A 15180-nucleotide genomic window follows, 5' to 3' on the forward strand; every position below is an offset into this window, starting at 1 on the left:
GTCGAGCACGTGATGATCATACAGTCCCGCGTTCGTCGTTTTGCCAGGAACCTGCCTACTTGGATCCCCCCCTTTTAAATTCTCAGGCGACGACAGTAGGGCTACCGCGCCGCTCAATGGAAGAGGGTACTACGCGACCCGCGATACAGGACGAGATCATCGTCCAACGTGCTGCGAAAAACTCATTGGACGGAGATGCCAAGTCTTCTTCTGCTTTGCAGGTCAATGACATAGAGGCGACAAGAATAAAGGTTGGAGAGGATTTGAATGGTGGTCAAGGTGAAAGGAGGCCTTCGAATGTTGTTGCGCCCTCAAACGATCCTGATTCGCTTGAGAATATACCTCAAGATGCGACTGTTGTGGAGGAAGTTTCGGAACCTGTCACCGAAGAAGTTCATCCAACGTCCACTCCCAGTGGACAACGCGAAGTTCCAGTACCTCCCGCCAAAGATACTGCGTCCTCTAACTCCACCTATCATCAGACCATACCTTTGAACACAGAGGAACAAGAAGGAACTCTTCCTCCGATATCTTCACATACCAGTACGGCATCTTCGTCTAGCCATAGAAGGTCTTTGACGATGTCCAAGGGGAATAATGTCTCCGTCGTGCTCATCATATCGGCATTGGAAACAATCGCATCATCTAGAGAGGCCAAACGGTCTGCTCCTCTACGAGACAGCACACAGCGCGCTCTTGAGCTCATTCGGTCAAACCTCGCTTATGATCATCCTCGAGACATATTAGAGCCTCTCCGACTTGCATGTGAAACAAAAAATGAGAAGCTTATGATTGCTAGTCTAGATTGCATATCGAAGCTGATTTCTTATTCATTTTTCGCCGAGGACGACCTATACCTCTCCGATGGTATGGCATCACCGCCTGCCTCTCCTCACCCTACTGGACGTAATTCGATTGGTCGCACATCGCAGACTAGCATTCCACAACCGTCTATTGTCGACCTGGTCGTCCATACTATTACGGCCTGTCATACCGAAACTACCCCGGAGGCTGTCTCTTTACAAATTGTGAAGGCGCTCCTCGCTCTCGTTCTTTCTCCATCTGTCTTTGTTCATCATTCCTCCCTCCTCAAGACCGTCCGCACGGTTTATAATGTATTTTTACTGAGTGCAGACCCTGTCAATCAGATGGTCGCACAAGGTGGTCTTAGTCAAATGGTCCATCACATCTTCACTCGTTGCAGGCCACAAGGAAGCTTACAGCCGATGGGAGGAATGGTCGCGTACTCCCATGATTCCCAAACACTTGCGGCTTCAAGTCCAACTTTTCTTACTATGGAGCCTCAGGAGGAGATACTCAATCCCTCGAATGGGTCCATTAATTCAAAGCGTTCTATGGAGAAAACGAACAAGTCCAATGGATCATCCGCTTCTTCTCTGCGGCAGTTGGATGACACTGTAGAAAGCGAGAGTACGACAGACGTTGAATTGTCCGAAGCTGCGGAAGCAGAAAAGTGTGTGTCATGTGTTAATTGTCTTTCTGAATCACTTTACTTATTGTCCATCCTCAGAATTGAACCCTCGGTGAATAGCAACATTGATAGCTCTAGCGAAACATCGCATGGGATACACAAACTTACACAGCGAGACCTGTTCGTTAAAGACGCATATCTAGTTTTTAGAGCGCTCTGCAAACTTACAATGAAATCATTGAATACAGAGAGGTAGAGTCTTTTCTGTGCCTCACTTCAGAATGCTCTAATGAGTCGGTCTCAGCGAGCGCGATCCAAAATCTCACCCAATGCGGTCGAAATCACTCGCACTGCATCTGGTTCTGACTGTTCTAGACTCACATATGCCAATTTTCGTTGACCCCACAGCCATTGTTTACTCTAACTCGCAGAACGAGCCCATGCCTTTCGTTCAGGCGGTCAACCAACACCTTTGCTTGTGTTTAAGTCGGAATGCTGTCAGTCCTGTCTCACAAGTCTTCGAAATAAGTGTCGAAATATTCTGGCGAGTTTTGTCTGGATTGCGTACCAGGCTCAAGGTTGTCTTCAGCTCTGCATTCGTTCACCGCTGTGCTAACAAACTAAATAGAAAGAGATTGAAGTACTGTTGCACGAAATATTCATGCCTATCCTCGAAATGCGAACTGCCACCCTGAAGCAAAAGGCCATCATCTTAGCAGTGCTCTCGCGATTGTGTCAGGACCCACAAGCACTCGTCGAGATTTATCTCAACTATGATTGTGATGGTGAGGCAGCAGACAATATCTATGAGCAGTACGTTCGGATGTGGTTTCATCTTTGTCGGCTAATCATTCCTCTAGTTTTATCAATATCATATCCAAGTTTGCCTCCATGCCCATCTCAAGTCTTCCTCAGAAAGGCACGGATCCTTCAAGTCCAACAACGGGCCCTGCATCAAAGAACCCTCCATCTACTGTCAGTAATTCTCTGGGAAGCTCAATCCTGACTGTGCCCGGTACCTTAGACACATCCAACATGGGCTTGACGGAAGGACAGCTCAGACGTCAGGGTATTGAATGCTTAGTTTCTGTCCTGCGGTCGCTTGTCACCTGGAGTACCGTGACAGGAAAGGGAGACGACACTCAGTCGAGGACTCCCAGCCGATTTCAAGCTGGTGAAGAAGAAAAGCGTGAGTCTGGTATTCCGGACGGGCCCACCGAACGACTCTCGGTGACGAGTGCGGAACCATTGCGGCAGCCAACGCCGGAGGTTATAGATGACCCTACCAGGTTCGAGAGCGCGAAGCAGAAAAAGACCACTTTGTTGCAAGGCCTTAAGAAGTTCAATTTCAAGCCTAAGAGGGTCAGTGTAGAGCCTTGCCAATCATTCCAGATACTCAAGAATTCCTTTAGGGTATCGATTTCCTCATCGAAAACGGGTTCATTTCTAGTCGAGCACCGGCAGACGTAGCAAAATTCCTCTTGACTACAGATGGGTTGAACAAGGCTATGATCGGGGAATATTTGGGCGAAGGGTATGTCCACTCCAAGATTTTCCAAGCTTTCAATTAACCATCTTATGGCCAGTGATGATGAAAATATTGCTATTATGCATGCATTTGTCGATCAGCTTGACTTCCGTGATTTACCTTTCGTTGCTGCTCTTCGGGTATTCTTGCAAGCTTTCAGGTTGCCTGGAGAGGCTCAGAAAATCGATCGATTTATGTTGAAGTTTGCCGCTCGTTACATCGCTGGGAACTCGAAGACTCCCTTCGCAAATGCCGGTAGGTTGAGTTCTGGCCTTGTTCTTTGTGTCTTTTTAACAAATTCCTTAGAGGCGGCTTACGTCTTAGCATACTCTGTTATTTTGCTCAACACGGATGCGCACAATCCTCAGATCAAAAGGCGAATGACGAAGGCGGAATTCGTGAAAAATAACCGTGGAATCAATGATAACTCTGATCTACCTGAAGAGCTTTTGTCAGAGATTTTTGATGACATCATCAACAACGAGATCAGGATGAAGGACGAAATCGAATCGCCTATTCCTTCTGTCCCCTCTGCACCTGGTCTTGCGAATGCCATCGTCAATGTCGGAAGAGATTTACAAAGGGAAGCCTACGTGATGCAGTCAAGTGGAATGGCTTCTAAAACTGAGGTAGGGAGTTCCAATTGGTGGATTGTCGGTTCTGATGCGTGTCTAGGCTCTCTTTCGTACCTTGATGCGGTCTCAACGCAAAGGGGCGAAGGCCGGTGATCAATTTTTCAGTGCATCCCATTTCGTCCACGTTCGTCCTATGTTTGAAGTAGCTTGGATACCTTTCCTTGCTGGCCTTTCTGGGCCACTTCAGGATACGGATGACCTAGAGGTCGTCGAATTGTGCTTAGACGGCTTCAAGAATTCGATCAAAATAGTATGCTTTTTCGATCTGGAACTACAGCGTAATGCATTCGTCACGACGCTCGCCAAGTTTACTTTTCTCAATAATCTTGGAGAAATGAAGACGAAGAACATGGACGCCATTAAAACCTTGCTTGACGTTGCTGTCACAGAAGGGAACAGCCTCAAAGGCTCATGGCACGAAGTTTTGACCTGCGTCAGCCAGCTGGAACACATGCAACTGATCAGTGGTGGTGTTGAGCTTCCAGAGTCGGGAAAAAAAGGGTGAGGTTGGGATGCATTGTTTGATTTATATTAACGGGTCCATAGTCGTTCAAGGAAACTTCCAAACGAGGAGCTTGCAAATGAGAGCCGATCGACACATATCACAGTTGCGGCTGATATGGTATTTTCTCTAAGCCATTACCTTTCAGGGGTAGGTCATTAGTCCCTCTTGACTTCCTTCGCTTAAAAAGATGAAGACGGCCATTGTCGATTTTGTTCAAGCACTAAGCGACGTTTCGTGGGAGGAAATTCAATCCTCCGGCCTATCACAGCGTCCTCGCATGTTCAGCTTGCAAAAACTTGTTGAAATATCATACTACAATATGAACCGGATTCGTATCGAGTGGTCTAACATGTGGGAAATTCTCGGAGAACACTTCAATCAGGTCGGGATTCACCTCAGTCTCACTATCAATTACTAACACCGGCATTCAGGTCTGCTGTCACAACAATCCACATGTTGGATTCTTTGCTTTGGATTCTCTTCGTCAGCTTGCGATGCGTTTTCTGGAAAAAGAAGAGCTGCCCAACTTCAAATTCCAGAAGGATTTCCTCAAACCGTTTGAATACACTATGGCTCACAATCAAAACCCCGAGATCAGAGACATGGTATATTTATAAAATACATGCCACTCGTTTTGCTGACATTCTGATAGGTCCTGCAATGCTTGCAACAGATGATTCAAGCTCGCGTCCAGAATATGCGGTCTGGCTGGCGCACTATGTTTGGGGTGTTCTCTGCTGCATCGAAGGTACTGACGGAACGCGTTGCGAATTCAGCTTTTGAAATCGTGACAAGGCTCAACAAGGAGCACTTTCCGGCTATCGTCCGCCACGGGGCTTTTGCAGACTTCACTGTCTGCGTCACAGAGTTCTGCAAAGTCAGCAAATATCAGAAGATTAGCTTATTGGCAATTGCAATGTTGCGAGGTGTCATTCCTGTTATGTTGGAATGTTCAGAATGTTCGTTATCCTCGGGACTAAACAACTCCGCTTCTATGGATGAAGGCATGATCCGTTTTTGGTTCCCGGTCCTCTTTGGTTTCTATGACATTATCATGAACGGAGAAGATCTGGAAGTCAGACGATTGTGAGCGATTCACTTCTCACCTTTCTTGCTTTGTGCTCATATCATTCAGGGCCCTTGACTCGTTATTTACAACACTTAAAACGCATGGACGCGACTTCCCGTCAGAATTCTGGGAGACAATTTGCAAAGAGTTGCTGTTCCCAATTTTCGCCGTTCTTAAATCAAGTCAAGATATGTCCCGTTTCAACACCCAGGAGGATATGAGCGTCTGGTTGCAAACAACTATGATTCAAGCGCTTCGTGACCTCATCGATCTATATACTTATCATTTCGACATTTTGGAACAATCATTGACCGAGCTATTGGACCTACTGTGTATTTGCATATGTCAAGGTATGTGTGTGGTCATTGAATTTTATGAGACGTTTCGTAAATTTTGTAGAAAACGATACCCTGGCTCGCTTGGGGACGTCCTGTTTACAGCAATTATTAGAAAGGAATTTCGAAAAGTTAGGTGCAACCCGCTGGGAACGCATAACCACCTGCTTCGTGAAGTTGTTCAGAACGACAACACCTCATCAACTTTTTGATGAGAGTCTTCGCGTTGAGATCGACAACTCTTCTGAGCCTTCCGAGCTCTCGACAGGTATTTGATCAATCGCATAAAAACATAATGTACTTTGCTAACCACCTTTAGAAACAAATGGACTGACTATCCTACCTGCTCCTCTATCCCCTTCCAATGAGTCCGTCAAACCGGAGTCGCAGAACCCATTGACGACAAGACGTCGAATATTCCGACAGATCATCGTGAAATGCGTGTTGCAGCTACTACTTATTGAAATGACGAACGAGCTACTGCGTAATGACGACGTTTATAACACGATTCCTCCTGATCAGCTACTCCGCTTAATGGGCATCCTCGATCATAGTTATCAGTTTGCTCGATCATTTAACGATGATAAAGAACTCAGGACAGGCCTATGGAAAGTCGGTAAGCAGAACCTCATCCAATGTTAGAATTTGATACTCAGTAATCAAATCAGGTTTCATGAAGCACCTGCCGAACCTCTTGAAGCAAGAGTCGAGCAGTGCTGCAACACTTGTTCACGTCTTACTTCGCATGTATTACGACCCAAGGCCGGATCATTTGGCTGCTCGACCTCAAATTGCTGATCGACTACTGCCGTGCGCCCGTTTTTATCAGTGGTGCGGAAAACAACTGACACTTCGCAGGCTTGGACTTGGCGTTTTACAAGACTATAACAAACTCAAAGCTGATACGCAGAGCAAAAATATTGCAGCATGGACTCCTGTCGTGGCAGACATTTTAGATGGCCTCAGCCGTCTGGATGACAAAGCTGTGGGCCTATTTCCATCTCGTTCAATACTGGGCTCTTACTCTATCTCTTAGTTTGTCCGCTACATGCCCGCAATCTATCCTTTAGCAATTGACCTCTTGGCCCGTGAAATTGCACCAGACATCCGTGTCGCGCTCCGAACATTCCTCGTGCGTGTCGGCCTCACGCAAGGTATCATAGACAGTACACCATCCTGAGGCAACTTGTTTGCTTCTATTAATACCTTGGTTTCTCTTTCCATCTCTTTGCGAGGACATCAGCCTGTACCGTATTTAATCGTTGTAGAATTGGTACTCAAGTGATTATCAGTAATCTGAACTAAAAATGATATATATGTGGAAGCTCCAAATCCAAAGAAATGTGCAAAGGTCAATTCAGACTGCCAATACTCTCATGGAAACTTAAAATCCAGAATATCCACCATAACCCCCCCATCCCGTAGGCTGCTGAGCAAGGTCTATTGGCATGTGAGAGACTGAATGATCTGTACATATTTCATTGACTTACTCGGGCGCAGGGCATTGTATTTGTCTATCCAGTTCATTGAGGATAAGTCTCTGCTCGTCTGGGAGGGAAAGGTTGACATACCGGGGTGTTGAGGAGTGCTGTGGTCTTCATCTTTTGCGAACGTCCCAGACTTCATAGATGCAAAAACGTCCGCCGGGGCTGTACTATTGGTATTCGAATTCATGGAAGGAGACATAGGAGAAGGAGCATCGAACGGCGATTGAGCGAAGACTCCTGTAGGTTCTATCAATGATATTAGCACACAGAGATTTCAGGTCCGACTGTTAATATGACACTCACGAACTGCAATTGGGTTGGGATTGAAAGGACTACCCGTATTCGGCAGGAATGACGAACCGGAACCAAAAGGTGAAGCGCTCATTGATGGAGCGCCAAAAGGTGATGGTGAAAGTCCAGGCATCCCCGTCTGTTGAGATATCATTGGTTGCTGGATTCCACCAGTATGAGGGAGTCCAGTGGGTTGAGGAGCCATGAAAGGTGACGGAGAAAATTGGTTCTGATAAGGCATGGTGGAAGGTGGAGGGCCACTGACAGCACGAGTGGGTATAAAGCTGTTGAACCCGGTCTGAGTCGGAATCAACGGCTGAAGGAGACCCTGGTTCGCTGGCACAGGTGCGAATGGGCCTCTGGGTCCGTTGTATCCCTCTTGTGGTTTGAATTGGGACTGAGGTTGTGGTGGAGGCTGAGGGGGAGATTGGAGGAACCCGACCTGCTGTGCCGGCGTCTGGTTGAGTGGAAGCTGTGAACTCCCGATACCCAGCCCAGGATTGAAATTAGGTGAAGTAACCCGAGCAATTGCAGTGGTCGGGGCCGATGTTTGCTGTGACTGTAGAGCAGGAGGTTGAGGGGTTCCCCGTAATTGACTAAGACGAGCGAGTTGGTCAAATACGTCTGATTCAGTGGTTTGAGCAAGATTCCTAGAAGCTGCAGTTGTAGGCAATGTAGTGGCCGCCGTTGCAACCGAGGCAGGGGCACTCGAAGGAGGCGGGGCGCTCGAAGAGGGAACAGGAGGTGTGGGAGAGGATATCCGGGGAGCAGGGGCGGGTATGGCTGCGGGGGTCGGAGTAGGTTTTGTTGAACTGGGCCTTGGTGCCCAAGCGTCATCCTCGAATCCGCTGGAGGCCATGGCTTCAGGTAATGAACCGGCCTTTGTGGGTTGGATTGGCGCAGAGCCAGGACGAGCAGTGATTGCTGGTGAAGTAGTGCGCTGGATTTGTTCAGATGCAGAAGATAGCGTGTCACGATCTACGTTCTTTGGCAAAGTCATAGTGGTATCTTTCCTTCTCCCTCGATGTGGCTTGAGGACGCCCCCTGGACCCGCGAATAAGTTTGGTGCAGGTGACTTGGAAGAGCTTCCGCCAGTCTCTTGGGCTTGTAGTTGTCTCGCCAATTCTTCATCTCTTTTCACTTGCTCTTTAAGATGCGCATTTTGTTTCTCCATGTTTTCACCAGGCTTCCTTTTATCTATCGCCTTTTTGACTCGGATTATATCGCCCTCACGTAAGCCCAATGAGCGCATAGTTGAGTCCGTAGTGTCAGGCAATATAGACTCGTCGATCTTGTCTCGTTCAAAGGCGGCAGCATATCTGGTGCAATCATCTACATCACAGCCCGCCGAAAGGAAGAAATCAAACCAATCAATTTGAGGGCCTTTCGGCTTTTGAGTCTGGTTTGTTGCCGGAGGGGCTTGAGATTGAGTATTAGACTTGGAATTTTGCAATGTGCCAAGTGGTATATCATCTTCGGATGCCTGTTTTTGAGCTGAGTTTGAACCACGTCCATTTCCGGAGCTCGAAGACTTTCGTGTGAGTTTTTCGATAAATTTTATATCATCGACAGACATCTTGTCGGAGGGAACCTCCACGATGACACCGTTGATCTTGTGTAATCTGAGTTTACCTCCATTGAACCCCACGAAGGCTGCGTCCACACGAAATTGTCCCGTTCGGTCATGCCAGGTCCTGACTTGGTCAGCGGGCGGAACTAGGCACGTAGATGAGTTAATGGCAAAAAGGCATAAACAAACTACATACATTTGACATCCTGAGACTGGCGGTTTGATGAACTGCTAGGCCTGTCGGCTTTGTGGCTATGATCAGGTGAGTTGTGGTATAGTGTTGACAAAAGCGCGTAGTTCACCTTAGTGTTGGGGATCGTTTTGGGGAGACATACGCAGCTTCCTTCCGTTTCTGTCTCTCCGTCTCGGCCGTCGCCGTCGCCGCATCCCTCATCCGTCGTTGAGCTTCTGACCTTTTGCGTTCTTTCGCTGCTCGTTCCTCTTCTTCTCGCTGTAGATGTTCAGCCTTGACGCGATCGGCAGCTTCTTGTGCTGCTCTTGCCGCTTCTGCTTTGTCCTCTTCCCCCTTCGCTGATCTTTCTGCAGGTGGGAGTGAAGAGACCACCTTTGATATGCCGGGCCTCAACTCAAGGTATGAAGCAGGAACAACACCCTCGCTCCCATGAGCGTTCCGACATTTCCACCACTCATTTCCGTCTCGATCAAGGACCGCGAGAACTTCACCTTCAGCGACAGTGAGTTCATCCTCTCCATCAGCGTGAAATTCATACAGAACAACAGCCGATTCTTCAACGCCTTTTTCGGGGACTATAGCGTGTCCGTTGGCGGCGAGATGATCCTCTTCCTCTTCAACCTCGTCCTCATCTTCCCTTGGGGGTATAATAGTCGGTGATGCTGGAGAGAATCGAACAGTATTTTTCTCTGCGGCCTTTGTGGAGGCAGGTGCCACAAAGCGACCACCACTCGAAGGCGATGAAGGCTCTGATTGCCTTGCAAGGTTTCTAGATGATTCAAGCTTCTTAACAATCTCCTCCACGTTGTCCTTTGACCCCACATTGAAGAGAAGGGTTACAGGAGTAGCACCGCTGATATCAATACCAACGTGTTTCGATTTCTCGTTTGTTATGTCGGTTACATCAACTACCCCCCATTTCTGCACAGGGGTCTAGAGAAACATAGAATTAGAGAATGATAAGAGTCGACGAGGCCTAGGATACCTTGTCTGTTTCACTGGCAAAGAAGACAGCACCGTTGCCTATGCCAAGTGTACCTTTCTTTTTCTTCCCCTTCTTATCCACCTCAGATACTGACCAAGTTTTAATGTCGTCCGCAACCGCTACTTTGGACGCCGCCACGCGGTCAGCAGGATCCACGTAAGTGCTTACAGGCCGAGGATTCTATGGATGGTTGACGAATTGACCCGACGGTGAAGTAAACAAAATACTCACCGAGGTAGGAGTGATGACAGGGATAGAAGGTGACTCGTCGCCAGTGGACTCCTCGACATAGTTCCCTGGAACATAGCCTGCACCTTCATCCCCTGTTTTACTCTGCACCAGGAGCCAATCCCCTTCAAGGTCAAATGCCAGTAGAATATCATCCTCGTTTATGGATAATTCACCAGGAGCTGCAGCCTCGTAATCGTAGAGAGCTTTGACAAAGTGGTCGTGCTCGGCCTACGGGGGGTGTTAGTTGAATTGGTCGAAATTGCTGACTTAGTACCGACCTGCTCTACATATGCTGCAGGGACGAGACCAACTGGGGTTTCTGCATCCTGCAAAGAGCCCTTGACCTTGACCTTCCACCAGCTGACGAAGGGGTGAGGGAGGGATCAAGGCAAGATGGATGATTGGGACCCACTCGTCATCTGTGCGTTCGAGGAGAAAAAGGATCTGGTCCTCTTTGATTTCTATCTCGTCGTCTGACTGTGGAGAGTAATCATAGGAGGCTTTGAGGACGGCAAGGTAGCGCTCTGGCTCTGATGTGGCCATGCGTGGGTGTGGAGAGGCGGAGAAAGGCGCGGGAGCGCTGTGATCTCAATTCTGATAACAAATTAATTACTTGCTCTCCGTCAATCGCCCACCATGAGCAAGCTCAGTGCCTCCGCCTTTGAATTCGTCCCCGGAAAAGGATTGGTCCAGACTCAGCCGTCACTGAGGGCTCCCATCGAGCGTCCAGAGCAGACGGAGGCCCCTCCTCCGCCTCCGACCATCTCCCTCAGCATAGGAGGGTCCAAACCCCCTCCCCCAGCACAAGCACCTCCTACCACTAACCCTCCTACAGCAACCCAAACGCCGCCTGCATCCACTCCCCAGACATCTAAACCTGCCACCCCCAAGCCTCAGACCACCATCAAGGTAGAACAGGCTGGCACATCATCTAAAACTTTTACAACAGAAAAGGCAAAAACAGACGCCCTTACCGTCGCCCAGGACGTCAAGGATGCTGCAGATAGGGCCGTCTTGGAAGATCTTTATGGTGATGGTGCGTCTGTCTCTCAGCTCCTACTTACCTGCAGTCTTACGCGCGCGGCACAGTCAAGGAACATCTGAATATTGTCTTCATCGGTCATGTTGATGCGGGAAAGAGTACCATGGGTGGTAACATTCTCTACCTGACAGGGATGGTAGATAAGCGTACTATGGAAAAATATGAAAAGGAAGCTAAAGAAGCTGGACGGGAGACATGGTACCTCAGTTGGGCTCTTGACTCCACTCCTCAGGAACGAAACAAGGGCAAAACAGTGGAGGTGGGCCGCGCATACTTTGAGACCGACACGAGGAGGTACACTATTCTCGACGCCCCCGGCCATAAAACCTATGTTCCCAGCATGATATCCGGAGCCGCTCAGGCTGATGTCGCTATCCTCGTTGTCTCCGCCCGCAAAGGTGAATTCGAAACTGGTTTCGAGAAAGGTGGCCAGACTCGTGAACATATCATGCTGGTCAAGACTGCCGGCGTCTCAAAGGTCGTTATCGTAATTAACAAAATGGACGATCCCACCGTCCAGTGGGAAAAGGCGCGCTACGAGGAGATTAAGGAGAAAATGATACCATTTGCAAGGTCTGCTGGCTTCAGCCCCAAGACCGACGTCTGCTTCATGCCCGTCTCTGCCTACACGGGTGCAAATTTAAAAGATCCCGTTTCCGAGCAAGTTTGCTCATGGTGGGAGTACGTGAACTTCACTTTCCTTTCGAATTCTGAGCTGATTAAAACCCTTCTACAGCGGACCATCTTTCCTTCAGCATCTTGATAAGATGCCCATGGTTGATCGCAAAATCCATGCTCCCTTGATGATGCCTGTTTCTGAGAAATATAAAGATATGGGTACTGTGATCGTCGGCAAAATAGAATCTGGACACCTCCGTAAGGGTGATAGCCTCGTTCTCATGCCGAACAAGGATGTCGTTGAAGTAAGTGCGATCTACAATGAGATGGAAGAAGAAGTCGATCGCAGCTTATGCGGGGACAACGTCCGTATCCGTATTCGCGGCATAGACGATGAAGACATCAACCCCGGATTTGTGCTCACTAGCCCCTCGAAGCCTATTCGCGCCGTAAAGCAATTTGAAGCTCAGCTAGCAATCCTAGAACACAAAAATATCATTTGTGCTGGATACTCTGCTGTATTACATGTGCACACCCTTTCGGAGGAGGTCGTGCTTTCTGTACGTCAAATTGTATAACTTCGCCATCTCCAGCACTCATCTAACATCTTCAGGGCCTCTTGCATTACTTTGACAAAGCCACGGGCCGCAAATCAAAAAGGCCGCCTCAATTCGCCAAGAAGGGTGAGCGCTTCATACATTTTCTCGTACTTCATATCACATATTAATCTAAAATCCAGGTCAAAAGATTGTTGCTCTAATCGAGACAACTGCTCCCATTTGCATAGAAAAATTCTCTGATTACCCACAGCTTGGCCGTTTCACTTTGCGGGATGAAGGTTGGTGAACTTCTTGAGAAGACATGATGGTTTGGTTTGAACACATTTGCAATTTAGGGAGAACGGTCGCAATTGGAAAAGTCACAAAACTGATCGAAAGCGGCACGATAGAGGAGACTACTAATGGCGTGGCGAACTTGAATGTTAATGCGTAGAAAAGTCATGTGGACTAAGCGCGTCAACCCACTACACCTATGAAGGATTTTTCGATCTGTTCTTATGGGTGTGGCTCTCGAGTGTGAAGTACGTCTAACCTGCGACACAGAACGCGGGGGTCAATTGGTGGATGATGTAACCTAACCGTAAACGCGTAAACATTGATCGTTATTACGTATACGTAAATCTTTGTCTTCCCTCCATGTCGGTAGAAACAGATACAACATTAGACAAGGTTACGGCTGCCGATTTGTTCGTGCATGCCCTCCACGATGCCTCTCGTCTGCTCCCGGCAAATTCTTCTGAAGGTCAGCAGAAACACTCTGACTTCAAATCTGCGCTCGAGTCCCGCCTCTCCCAATACTACTCGTTGCATAACAAAGAATTACCCTCCGCTTCTCTCCAGTCGTTGCAGGACGTGGAGCTTCTTACCGCATGTGAGGCTCTATCGGTCGTAGAACGCATACAGGCATTGCTTGCTATAGAGGATGACGCTGTCGTACCCGCTGTTGGTGCACGAGATCTTACTCAAATTCGCATGCTACTGTCCCTAATCTTCAGATGGGGCACTTTGCCTATATTTGCACAAGTCATAGTGGCATGGCCTAGCGAGCCCTCTCGCAGTGGCAACTTTGGAACACCGGTTCAAATTACAGAGGTATCAAATGCTGTAAAAAACTACGACCTATTATCGGATCTTATCCACCGTATGATTAAACCCATTTTCCCTGAAGGTGTACATGGAAGAATACCGCAAAGTTTGGTCACAACTACACTATTGAGCCGGCATCTCGTGGACCTATTGCAGCCTTCATTGGCCCTCGGTTGGCTGCCCAAATCATTGAGTATCAAAGAAATGCCCACTAAAGATGAAATCAGGCCTCTAATAATGCGATTGTTACATATGTGAGTATGAATTTTCGACACTAACTTTGACTAACAATGAGACTCGAGAGTACCTACTTCGCAGGCGATATCCTCACTTGGGCAAATAATGTCCAGCTCACCTCCACCCCCTGCGCATGCTTTTCGGGCATGTACAGCGCTACTTAGTCGGCAGCTGCTTCGTCCGGATGGAGTGCAAGGACTTTTCACTGCGATGTTTGGCGAAGAGGAAGAGTTCGGCGGGGGGTCCGCTCTGGAGAAGCTTGAACGCATGTCAATTGTGTTGAACGCTGTTCCTGCCAATACCAAGCCACAGGTGTGTGTGAATCTCTATGATTTGGTTCTTCTAGAGATCAGCTATTGTTTCACAGGATTACTTCCAACATGTTGTCTCCCGATTAGTTGTGCTTCTATCTGACAAGTCACCCCCTTCACATCGAAGGGCTGCATCCTTTACAATATCACGTATGCTTTCCACGGATGGTACATCAATATTGGAACCAATCAAGGAGAAAATTATCTTTGATTTGCTGCATGATCCTCTCTTGTATGCGCGGGATGAACTCGAGGGAGATGACCTTGAGCAGCTTGGGCGAGCCTCAAAAGATTCAAAGACCACCCTACGACCTGACGTCGTCATCAACGCGCTCCTAACCTTACTTTCCAACGCGGACCCATCTCCGCCTCTCATTTCCCGCCTCCTGTCGCCTATTGTACCGGCACTATACTCTTTGCTGTACCGCTTCCATAGCTTGAAGACAAGTGACCCGAAACTGAAGGAATCTGTTCACGGCATGCTTTTAACCTGGGGAAAGATTGTCGTTACCAATGAAGGGCTGAAAACTCTATGGTGTATTGTGGAAGGCGGTCGGAAAACTGGATGGCGCCTTGATTCAGAAGGTCATATATGGAATTTATCCGAGTGAGTCTGGCCCATCGCCTCGGTCTCGATACTCCTTGAAACTTAGTCGCAGACCAGAAAAACTCTCGCCGCTGTCGTTATTGACACCGCAACAAGGACCACAGTCCCTAGACCTTGAGGATCCAGATTTCGATGCGAATATATTTGATTTCTATCCGGATCCTCTACATTTTGTCAGATTCTTGAAGGACATGGATCGGGGAGACATTGCTTCAGATTTGTTCATTCGGCTACTAGAATCCTACCGGGAAGAGAAATCTCGATCCAGCAATGATTCACTTCGGTATGTCAACATCGAATGTCTACCCCGTGCTATTCGACCTAATCATGGTAAATAGGGCATTACTGTATCTACAACTGATATTGCAAATGCAAAAACATTTGTCTGAAGGGACAACTTCAAATATCCTCAAGAGACCGCAACAAATGTTACTATTCGTACATCATGTCCTGGAATC

General features: G+C 48.0%; 3 protein-coding genes across 3 annotated transcripts; 2 read left to right on the forward strand and 1 right to left on the reverse strand.

Moving 5' to 3' along the window:
* Nucleotides 1-116: 116 nt before the first annotated feature.
* AGABI2DRAFT_67100 (hypothetical protein) lies at nucleotides 117-6684 on the forward strand (the record flags this gene model as incomplete). The annotated part of the gene is made up of 19 exons (XM_006460010.1): nucleotides 117-1474; nucleotides 1553-1684; nucleotides 1737-2010; nucleotides 2061-2245; nucleotides 2293-2794; nucleotides 2845-2966; nucleotides 3019-3215; nucleotides 3267-3589; nucleotides 3636-4096; nucleotides 4142-4247; nucleotides 4294-4482; nucleotides 4532-4705; nucleotides 4753-5186; nucleotides 5236-5523; nucleotides 5549-5772; nucleotides 5824-6120; nucleotides 6173-6314; nucleotides 6363-6489; nucleotides 6541-6684. The coding sequence occupies 19 exons, from the start codon at nucleotides 117-119 to the stop codon at nucleotides 6682-6684; spliced, it is 5679 nt and encodes a 1892-aa protein (XP_006460073.1).
* On the reverse strand, nucleotides 6560-10804 carry AGABI2DRAFT_177755 (hypothetical protein; the record flags this gene model as incomplete). The annotated part of the gene is made up of 10 exons (XM_006460011.1): nucleotides 6560-6944; nucleotides 6995-7018; nucleotides 7076-7237; nucleotides 7295-8998; nucleotides 9049-9104; nucleotides 9155-9978; nucleotides 10031-10210; nucleotides 10262-10489; nucleotides 10540-10621; nucleotides 10674-10804. 10 exons carry the CDS (start codon nucleotides 10802-10804, stop codon nucleotides 6889-6891), a joined length of 3447 nt encoding a protein of 1148 aa, XP_006460074.1. The 3' UTR covers nucleotides 6560-6888.
* Nucleotides 10805-10879: 75 nt separating this feature from the next.
* On the forward strand, nucleotides 10880-13188 carry AGABI2DRAFT_191843 (hypothetical protein). Its single transcript, XM_006460012.1, has 6 exons — nucleotides 10880-11297; nucleotides 11351-11984; nucleotides 12040-12481; nucleotides 12535-12604; nucleotides 12661-12759; nucleotides 12817-13188. The coding sequence occupies exons 1-6, from the start codon at nucleotides 10898-10900 to the stop codon at nucleotides 12912-12914; spliced, it is 1743 nt and encodes a 580-aa protein (XP_006460075.1). The 5' UTR covers nucleotides 10880-10897; the 3' UTR covers nucleotides 12915-13188.
* The last annotated feature ends 1992 nt before the right edge of the window (nucleotides 13189-15180 follow it).

The sequence above is a fragment of the Agaricus bisporus genome (assembly GCF_000300575.1).
Source record: "Agaricus bisporus var. bisporus H97 unplaced genomic scaffold AGABI2scaffold_4, whole genome shotgun sequence".
Lineage (NCBI taxonomy): Eukaryota > Fungi > Basidiomycota > Agaricomycetes > Agaricales > Agaricaceae > Agaricus > Agaricus bisporus.